Here is a 9542-nt window from a genome sequence, read left to right as displayed (position 1 = left end):
TCGGGGGGCGCGCACCTGGGGTGCCGCCGAGCCGCACCGCGGCCCCTTTATTCGCTTCAGGAGGCGGAAAACTTTCTCAGCGCGACCACCACGAGCGCCAACACCACGCAGGTGGCCAGCAGGGCGGCGATGACGATGGCGGCGATGGCGCCGGGCCCCAGCGAGCCTGCGGAGACGGTGTGGGGGGGCCGGGTCAGCCAGAGGCCCGCCCTGCACCCGCCCCCCACCTCTCCTCCCGGCCCGCCCCCCACTCCTGCCCCCGCCCCCACCCCTTCCTCCCGCGCCCCCATCCCTAACTCCCCCGACCCCCCCCACCCTTCCCACGATCTCCCGTCCCCCCAGCCCTCCCCCCCAACCCCTTCCCCGCAATGTCCCGCCTCCGCACCGCTCCCCGCACCTCCCGCCCTCGCCTACCCCCGCCCTGGTCCAGGCGCTCCTGCGCGGTGCTGTCCTCGGGGCTCGGCGTGGCGGTGGGCGCGGGCGGGCCGCTGACCGCCGGCTCCCAGGCGGGGCTGGTGCTCTCCACGGGGTCTTCTCCCGACGGCAGCTCGGCGGGCTCGTTCCACAGGGTGGGCGCGGGCTCCTGCGGGCCCTCGGCTGCAAGGCCAAGGACAGATGTGGGGGTCCCCGGCGGTAGGTCCGACGGGGACCTCGTCCCCGCCGTTGAACGACTGGGAAGGGGCGCTTCGCGGTGCTTTGCAGGAGGCCGGGGCGAGGTGGGGGCGGGTTGCCACGTGTGGCCCTGGACCCTCTACTGGGGCCAGGCTGCCCCCACCCAGGACGGGACAGGTTGATGGGGGCGGGGCCCACCCGCAGGAGGAGCTTCAGGGCAGTAGGGACCGAGGAGGGGGGACCACAGTGGAAGGGGCACTATATTCCCCAGCAGGCCCTGCAGACCCAAGCTGAACTTAGCCTGGGGCAGTGACACTTTAAGGGTTCTCTCCCCACACAGGGCAGCCTTCACCCTGGAGAGGGCGCCAGGACGGGGAGGCAATGTCCTCTCCAGGAACCAGGGACTCTGCCCAGCGGGCGGTGAGGGGCAGCTGTCGTGGGAGGTGGAGAGGAGAGGCCCACCCCACCCCTGGGCGGCCAGCCCTGCTTCTCCCAGGGCCTGGGATCCCGCGCGGGCACGTGCTTCCACACGCCCCCCAGTGTCTGAGGCTTAAAGCCTAAGAGCCTCTGTAGCCCGAGAAAGCGTGATGCCTGCACTTTGCTCCCTCCAGACCGGACAGGGCCAGAGGGCTGGGCAGGCGGAGCTTGTTCGGGAAGCTCCAGGAGCCCCTCACCCCCACCCTGGGATCAGCAGGGTAGCCTCTGGGCAGCGTTTATTTTGCAGGACCCTTCCTCCGCTGGTAGGTTGGCAGGTTCAGGGTACACAGGGGCCCCTGAGGGCAGGATGAGAATCTGGCTTGGGAACCCCAGCCCCACCCCCATCCCCACTGTGGTCCCAGACACCCCAGTCTTGCTCCGCCTTCAAGAATCCTAGCCTGGGGAGCTACACAGCAACACCCCAGCCATGGGCCCATCCAGCCTTCTCAGACTCCCAGTCAAGTTCAAGACCAGGCTCCAGGCTTCCCACCCCAGCTGCTGAGTGATCTGGGTGTGATCCAGGGATGCTGGAATGGGCTGAGTGGGCATCACAACATAGCGTCTCAATGACGCCAGCAGGGAACCATGTGTTCCTGCTTCTGAGAAGACCGGGGCTAAGGGTAAATTTAGGTGGGTGCTGGCAGTTAAGTGCTCCTGGGGGTTGAAGCCCCGGCCAACAGTCACAGGTTGTGCCTTCCCAGAAACTTCCCTGGAAGGTGGGGTTCAATCAGTACAGCCCTGGTGCTGGTGGTAAACAATCCGCCTGCCAGTGCAGCAGATGCAAGAGACCTGGGTTTGATCCCTGGGTCGGGAGGATCCGCTGGAGAAGGAAATGGCAACCCATTCCAGTATTCTTGCCTGGAGAATCCCATGGACAGAGGAGCCTGGTGGGCTAAAGTCTATGGGGTTGCAAAAGAGTTGGACACGACTGAGCACGTAGCAGCAACACAGCCCCGGCCAGCCTCCCTGCCGGTTCCTGGGGCACCTTTCACTCTTGGGGCCTCCACTCCCAAGAGCCCCCCCCCCAACCCCGGCTCCTGGGCACAGACAAGCCAGACCCACACCCTGCTTCCAGGCTCAGCACCTCTTGGAGAGGGGGTGCTCTGGGAAGACACAAAAGTATTTCCAGGGGTCTTCTGCCAACAGTTTCCACTTGGGGCAAATCATGAGTGAACAGCCAAACCCAAATTCCAGGACAGTCTTCAAATAACTAGGCTTTCAAAAATATTAAGGTCGCGGGAGACAGAGAGTGAGGGGCTGTTCCGGATTAGAGACCGAGGAGTTGTGAGAACACAACGCAGCGTGAGTTCCTAGAGGGGACACTGTGGGGTCCACTGGTGAACGGTGAACTCGAACGCAGGATAGGTAAGAGTACCGCATCCTTGTTCATTTCCTGATTTGGACAACTGACTCTGCTGGGTAAGAGAATATCCTTGTTCTCAGAAGTATTTAGGGGCAAACGGGCATGGTGTCTGTAGCTTAACTGTCAGATGGTTCAGCAGTTGGACGGGTGAGTGAGTAGACAGAGATGGGAAAACAGATGAGAAAATACAGCAAAAAGTTGGTGGTTGGTGAATCCAAGAGAAGAGTCTACTGGAATTGATTGGATTATTCCTGTAACTTTCCTGTAAACTTAAAAGATCTTTTCATGATGAAACCTTACGGGGTCCCCAGCTCCCCAGGCCCTGTCCCTGGCCGCCTCTCTCAGGCCTTGGCTGGATCATTGGCGAGGCTCAGCTTGCAGGCAGGGACCACTATCACACTCCCAAGGCTTGCCCCGGCCTGGGCCCCTTTTCCAAAACATCCCTGGCCGAGGAGACCTCCCAGGGGTGGAAGGTCCCTGCACCCAGTGGGTGGAAGCTCCTCTCTGCAGGGCCCCAGCTGAGCTGCAGTGCTGGGGTCTGGGGGCCACCCTGCTGTAGCACCCACTTCGGTGACTTCCCTGTGACTCTGTCAGGCCTCACTTGTCGCTGCTTGGGAGGGCTGAGGTCTGCCACCGGCAGCTGCCTACAGAGGGCTCCATGCCCTCTGCATGCTTGCCTCGGGCTCCCCGGGGCTGAGCAGAAAGAAAGGCCTGGGTCTGAGATGGTTGGATAGCATCACCGATACAGTGGACATGAACTTGGGGCAAACTCTGGAAGACAGTGAGGGACAGGGAGGCCTGGCGTGCTGCAGTCCGTGGGGTTGCAAAGAGTCGGACAGGACTGAGCGACGGAACAGCTACCACCCGCCGCTGGGCAGGCCCTGGGGTCTGGGGCTTGCAGACTGTGAGTCTCCCAGATAAATGGACAGGCCCCCGGGTCCCCACTTGCTCACCACTCACCCAAGATAGAACAGCAGCCAGGCACCTCCCTATCCCACCTCCAGCCAAAGCTCACCCCAGCTGCCAGGCATCTGGCCAGGGAAGCCTCCACAAGGCTACTGGGTACCAGGCCCTGACAAAATGGGTGGCATCAAAGGAACCAGCCCCTAGCTAAGGGAGAGGGGTGACAGGCCCCTCAGCGCCTGGAGAGCCGGGGCTCTCTCCCAGGAGCTGGCAGTCACCCTCTGCCCTCCGCCAGAGCCTGGGGGGCCATCTCTGGGGGAGAAGGGGGCCCTCTGAGGAGGGTACTTGGGAGGCCCAGCCAGCCCGTCTCCCTGTCTGTCCCCAGTGCCCCGGCCCCGTTCTGTCCCTCCCCCGCAAAAGCCTGGACCCTCCCTGCCAGACACACCAGCCCAGGCCTAATACACACACTGCCCCCCAACACACACACACCCTCCAAAACTCAGCCAGTCTCTGAAACTTGAGGGGCTGCCCCACTGGTTTCCAAATCAGAGAAAGAAAAGAAAATGAAGTCGCTCCGTCATGTCCGACTCTTTGTGACTCCATGGACTGTAGCCCACCAGGCTTCTCCATCCATGGGGTTTTCCAGGCCAGAATACCGGAGTGGGTTACCATTTCCTTCTCCAGGGGATCTTCCCCACCCAGAGATCAAACCCAGGTCTCCTGCATTGCAGGCGGATTCTTTACCAACTGAGCTATAAGCCAAACCAGAGCAAAGTGAAAATGAAAGTCGCTCAGTCGTGTCCGACACTTTGATGGAACTCTCCAGGCCAGAATACTGGATTGGGTAGTCTTTCCCTTTTCCAGGGGATCTTCCCAACCCAGGGATCGAACCCAGGTCTCCCGCATTGCAGGCAGACACTTTACCCTATGAGCCACTTGGGAAGCCAAATCAGAAGGCTGGGTCCAAATCCAGCTCCATCGCCCCAGGACCACAGCAGACTGGCTCGGCCGCCGGCCTGCCCTCCCCGACCTGTGAAACGGGGGTTGGGCCGTGCCTCTCCCAGTCCTCCAAGTTAGTGACTGTGCTGTCACGGCCACCATCAGCTGCTGCCTCTGCCCCCCCACCCCAGGCCTTTGAGGCCTGGACAGCATGGCCCTGGACACTCTGCGGGCTCCGCGCCTGCCACAGCTGACTGTCACAGGAGACCCCCGCACCGCCACAAGGCTGATCCGGGCTGCACGGACTCATCAGGACCCCAGGGTCCCGGCCAGCCCGGGGGGCCTCCCCAAGGCAAGCGTGGGCCAGAACCAGAGCCTGAACTGGGGTCCCCAGCACTCCCGCCAAGGAGGTGCAGCTGCCAGGGAGAGGGGGGCGGGTATTTTCCTGTCCTCGCCTGCTTGCCTCCATGTCTGCTGTTTGCTGGGGTTCCCCAAACCTACCCTTGTGGGGAGCCGGGAACAGGAGCACTTCTCCGGGGGGTTCCCCACTGTAGGCCCCTTCCGGGGAGGGGGGAAGGTGGGGAGCAGAAGTGCCAGGCAGAGAGGGGCTGGCGTGGAGGCAGGCGTGGAGGCTGGGACCCAGGAGTAGAAGGTGTGGGACCCAGGTGTGGAAGGCGGGCAGAGATGCGACGTGAGGATGGAAGATGGTGGGGGGGACAAGGACTGGGGTGAGCACGTCCTGTGACTCTGCCGCTGTGACTGGAGAAGCCAGAAGTGGGGGCCTTGTGACCTCGCCACGGGCCTGGGCACTGTGGGCTCCCCGCTCCGTCCCCCAGCCCCACCGCCCCCAGCCGCCCTGCCTTTCGGTAAATAAGTTTGTTTTAACGCTCACCCTGACCACTGGGCCCCGAGGCCAGGCGCCCAAGCTCACAGACGGCCTTTGTGCAGCCATGAAGGGCCTTTTCATCGGAGCCCTGGCCTCCCGCCCATTCAACCTGGCTTGCTCCCTCCGCCGCAGTAGCTGTGGCCACAGGCGACCGGCAGGGAGGGCGGCAAGCCAGGCCTGGGTCTCAGCCAAGGGGGCCACCCCGGCCTCCCTGCTCGGGACCAACCCCAGCCCAGTGAGCAGCAGGCCAGGGGCCTGTGGGGCCGGGCGCACACCTGCTCTGAGCCTCTAGCCCGGGACAGGACAGTCAGGAGGCTCCCCGACATGCTCCCGCCCCGAACGGCAGGAGGAACAGCAGTCCCGCCGGAGCCCAGAGGCACTGGGGTGGGGCTGGCCCGCCTGCCCCCCAGTTGGACCCGTGGAGGGGAGTCGGGAGGTGAGGCCAGGTGAGGTCCCCATGCCGCCCACCACGAGGCCGTGCCCAGCATTCCTGTGGCGGCAGAGGAAACCCACCCACCTGTGTACACCCCGTCTGACCTGGCACCTCTGGCCGGCAGCCTCGGCTGGAAGAGCTTGGCTGCGTGGGCACCCAGGAATGGCACAGAAGCTGCCCACATGGGCCCTCAGACCCCGGGGCAGACGGGGCGCCAGCATCTTCGCCTCCACCCGCTTTGACCACCAGGCGGGAGAAGCCGTGTCCCTGGGGTGGGTGGGGCCCACAGGAGCCACGGAAGATGCCACCCTACTTTGGATCACTTCCCCAGGGCCCTAGGCACCACGCCAGGCCCCTGGCTCGCCCAGCAGACGCCTCTCCCACCCAAAGGCAGGCGAGGCAAGGAGGGGGTTCTGCCCTGAGACTCCCCTGCGCCCAGCAGAGGAGCTGGAGACGTTTCCACATGTTCTCCCAACCTGTACTGAGGGCCGCCAGCCGCCTGGCCCGTCCCGCGAGCCTGTGCGCCCGGGAGACCTACAGAGACTCTCCCGCCAGGGAGGCAGAGACCCTGCGGTTATCACGGTCACGCGGAAGAGGAGAGGTGCAGAGCGCCTGAGGGACAGCAAGGAGGACAGAACCAGCAGAGCCAGCCTGCGAGCTGCTTCTGGGGCTTCTGGAGAGAGTCCGGGGGCCCACGGGCTCCTCACCGCCCCCCACCCCGTTCCTCCAGGTCTGTGTCTCCATGCGTGGCTGTGGGAGTCACCCCAGGCCTCACCTCCTCTAGCAGCTCTGCCCAGCACATATCCACACAACACCCAGATCCACAGACACCCCCAAAGTCCACGCTGCAGAGAGGGTCTCTCAGGGGCCCCCCCACTGGTTTCTCCAGCCCCAGGACTCCCCACAGGAGCCCTGACACCGCCCTCCTGGCCACAGGAGATGGCTTTCTTCCAGGAAAGAGACCACCTGGGAAGTGTGTGCCTTTTAGCAGCCGGCCTGGGCCAGCCCCTCCCGGCACAGGGCCCCACAGCAGTGTCCAGACGGGCTCAGGTCCCTAGGAACCCGCCACTTCGAGGTTGGCGGGACTCTTCCCGCCAGACCCCAGACCTGGCCGTTTTCAAGCCTCAGCGCGGGAGCATCTGGCCAGCATCCTCCTTGTTTTCCAGAGGGGTCTCAGGTCCTGTGCTCCCCCCTGGAGTTTTTTTCCCAGGATGGAAATAGTACCCGGGTTTTCCTTTTCAAAGGACATTTGAGAAAAACAGAGGGGAAGGGTTTGTGGGGCTTCAAAACATAGACGGCAGAGCTCTGTGGACCTCACATCTGGGGCCTCTGCCTGTCAGCTGCTTGCCCCCTGCCTGGTGCCCCCTCCCGACTCCCACCCAGATTCTCAAGGCCTTCCTTCAGATTTTAGGGTGCTGGAGTAGCCCCCACCTCCCCTGGGCAGCTAAGGTCCCTGGCCCTGCTCCCCAAGCCACTGTCCTGCTTCAGAGGTCACTGTCTCTGTGACGAACGACTCCCTGAGGCCTCCGATGCGTCGGTGCCAGCCTGTGTCCCAGGGGAGCCCTTCCCGGAATCACCCCAAATGGTCACCCCACCCGGCAGGCCTCAGAGAGATCCCGACCTCGAGGCGCTTCTTCGCCTCAGGAGGCCGGTGGCAGGGAGCACCCTTACCTGTGAGCACCGCAGGGGCCAGCACCCCGCAGAGGAGCAGCAGCGCCATGCGCAGGGCCAGACAGCACGCCATCCTGGCCGGGGGGCGAGCGTGGCCAGCGAGCGGGAGGCACCGGGGACTGAGCTGCTCAAACTTCAGGGCAGAGGGAACGAGGCATCAAAGGGCTGGGGAGGGTTTTCATCAATGCAAACTCTGTCCTCCTGGGACACCGTGCCCGCCCCCCACACATGAACACACACACACACACACACAGCCAAGCTCAGAGCTGACTGCTTCCCTGAACCCTGTAGCAGCCCCACCCTCAGAGAGGGAAAGAGGAAATCGCTCTTTCCCTCCTCCTTCTCTCTCTCTGTCTCTCTCTCACACACACACACATATGCACACACACATGGGTGCACCTGGGCCACTGAAAGAGATTCTCAAACCTCCACGTGCAAAAGACTCACCCAGGGCGACTGATAAATGCAATGGCTCTAGCACTGTCTCCCAGTGGGTCACGGGTGAGCCCAGGAATCTGCATTTTAGTGCTCAAGGCCCAGGCCTGAGTGACCCCAGCCGTGGGCTGGCAGCACGGACCAGGGCCAGGCTCTGCTCACATCTGGGTTCTTGACACCTGGCAGGGAGCGGGTGCTCGACAGAGTTGGTGCAGCTGCGCTTCTAAAGCCGATTCCATCCAGCCTTCTAGCAGCTCTCCTCTCTCCGGAAAAACCCACGGCATTAAACGCCCTGTGTCCCTTCCTCCTGCTCTCTGTTCTCCCAGGTACCTGGGACTTGAAATACCGCTCGTGTGTTCATGACACTTGTGTCCAGCCTGGGTCTGGCCCCACCGCCCACCGCCTCCCGGAAGGCCCCAAGGGCATCTAATGAGCGTCTCCAACTTAGCATTGCCAAAACAAACCTGATGCCACTGCCACCCCAGCCCTGCTCAGTTAAATTCCAGCTCCCCACCTTCCAGATGTCCCAGCCACATAAAATTCATCAACAGTCTTTTTCACTTACTCCCCACGTCTAATCTCTCAGAAAGTACACCCTCCTACATCAAACCCTTCATGGTTCCCCACTGCTTTTAGAATAAAAAGTCAAACTAAGGACTTATGTTCAGTCTGATAGCCTAGAGGAAGTTCCTCCAATACACCAAAGTCCCAGGGCCTTTGCACTTGCTGTCCTCTCTCCCAGAAGGCAGTCTCTCAGCTCAGGACATGGCTACCTCCTTATCACCACTCAGGTCTCAGCTCTGAGCAGTCAGTCCCCCACCCACTCAGCACACTTCTTTAAGTTTTTTCTTGGCATTTACATTTATGTAAAACTTTGCTGTCTCTTACTTTTGGGGGTGGGTAATTTTCTGAAGTGAAGTGAAAGTCACTCAGTCGTGTCCAACTCTTTGTGACCCCGTGGACTATACAATCCCCGGAGTTCTCCAGGCCAGAATACTGGAGTGGGTAGCCTTTCCCTTCTTCAGGGGAATCTTCCCAACCCTGGGATCAAACCCAGGTCTCACGCATTGCAGGTGGATTCTTTACCAGCTGAGCCGCAAGGGAAGCCCAACAGTACTGGAGAGGATAGCCTATCCCTTCTCCAGCAGATCTTCCCAACCCAGGAATTGAACCAGGGTCTCCTGAATTGCAGGCAGATTCTTTACCAACTGAGCTATCAGGGAAGCCCAGTGTCCCACAGCAATTATTTGAGGAATGACCTAAATATTGTAAAATACACAAATTTTATGCTTACAGCTTGATGGACTTTCATACACATATGCTGCTGCTGCTGCTGCTAAGTCTCTTCAGTCGTGTCCGGCTCTGTGCGACCGCATAGACAGCAGCCCACCAGGCTCCCCCGTCCCTGGGATTCTCCAGGCAAGAACACTGGAGTGGGTTGCCATTTCCTTCTCCAGTGCATGAAACCAAAAAGTGAAGTCGCTCAGTCGTGTCCAATTCTTAGCGACCCCATGGACTGCAGCCTACCGGGCTCCTCCGTCCATGGGATTTTCCAGGCAAGAGTACTGGAGTGGGGTGCCATTGCCTTCTCCATCATACACATTACACCTGTGTAAATACCACCCAAATAGACAGAGAATGAGCAGGATTCCTCCTGCCCCTCCCTATCAGTGCCCCCAAAGTGCTGATGTCTTCTCTCATCATAGATTAGCTTTCAGATCAATGGAATCATGTGACATGTACCCTTATGTCTGGCTTTTGTTCAGCCTTCTGTGAGATTCATCCATATCGTTGCGTGTAGCAGTGACTCATTCTTTTTCATT

General features: G+C 61.2%; 1 protein-coding gene across 1 annotated transcript; it reads right to left on the bottom strand.

Annotated features, from left to right (window-relative positions):
• Nucleotides 1-7535, bottom strand: SNORC (secondary ossification center associated regulator of chondrocyte maturation). The gene is made up of 3 exons (XM_043877059.1): nucleotides 7285-7535; nucleotides 415-597; nucleotides 1-166 (listed from the first exon to the last, which is right to left on the bottom strand). The coding sequence occupies exons 1-3, from the start codon at nucleotides 7355-7357 to the stop codon at nucleotides 57-59; spliced, it is 366 nt and encodes a 121-aa protein (XP_043732994.1). The 5' UTR covers nucleotides 7358-7535; the 3' UTR covers nucleotides 1-56.
• Nucleotides 7536-9542: the final 2007 nt, after the last annotated feature.

The sequence above is a fragment of the Cervus elaphus genome, chromosome 20 (assembly GCF_910594005.1).
Source record: "Cervus elaphus chromosome 20, mCerEla1.1, whole genome shotgun sequence".
Taxonomy (NCBI): Eukaryota; Metazoa; Chordata; class Mammalia; order Artiodactyla; family Cervidae; genus Cervus; species Cervus elaphus.
This window is presented reverse-complemented; position numbering and strand designations above follow the sequence as displayed.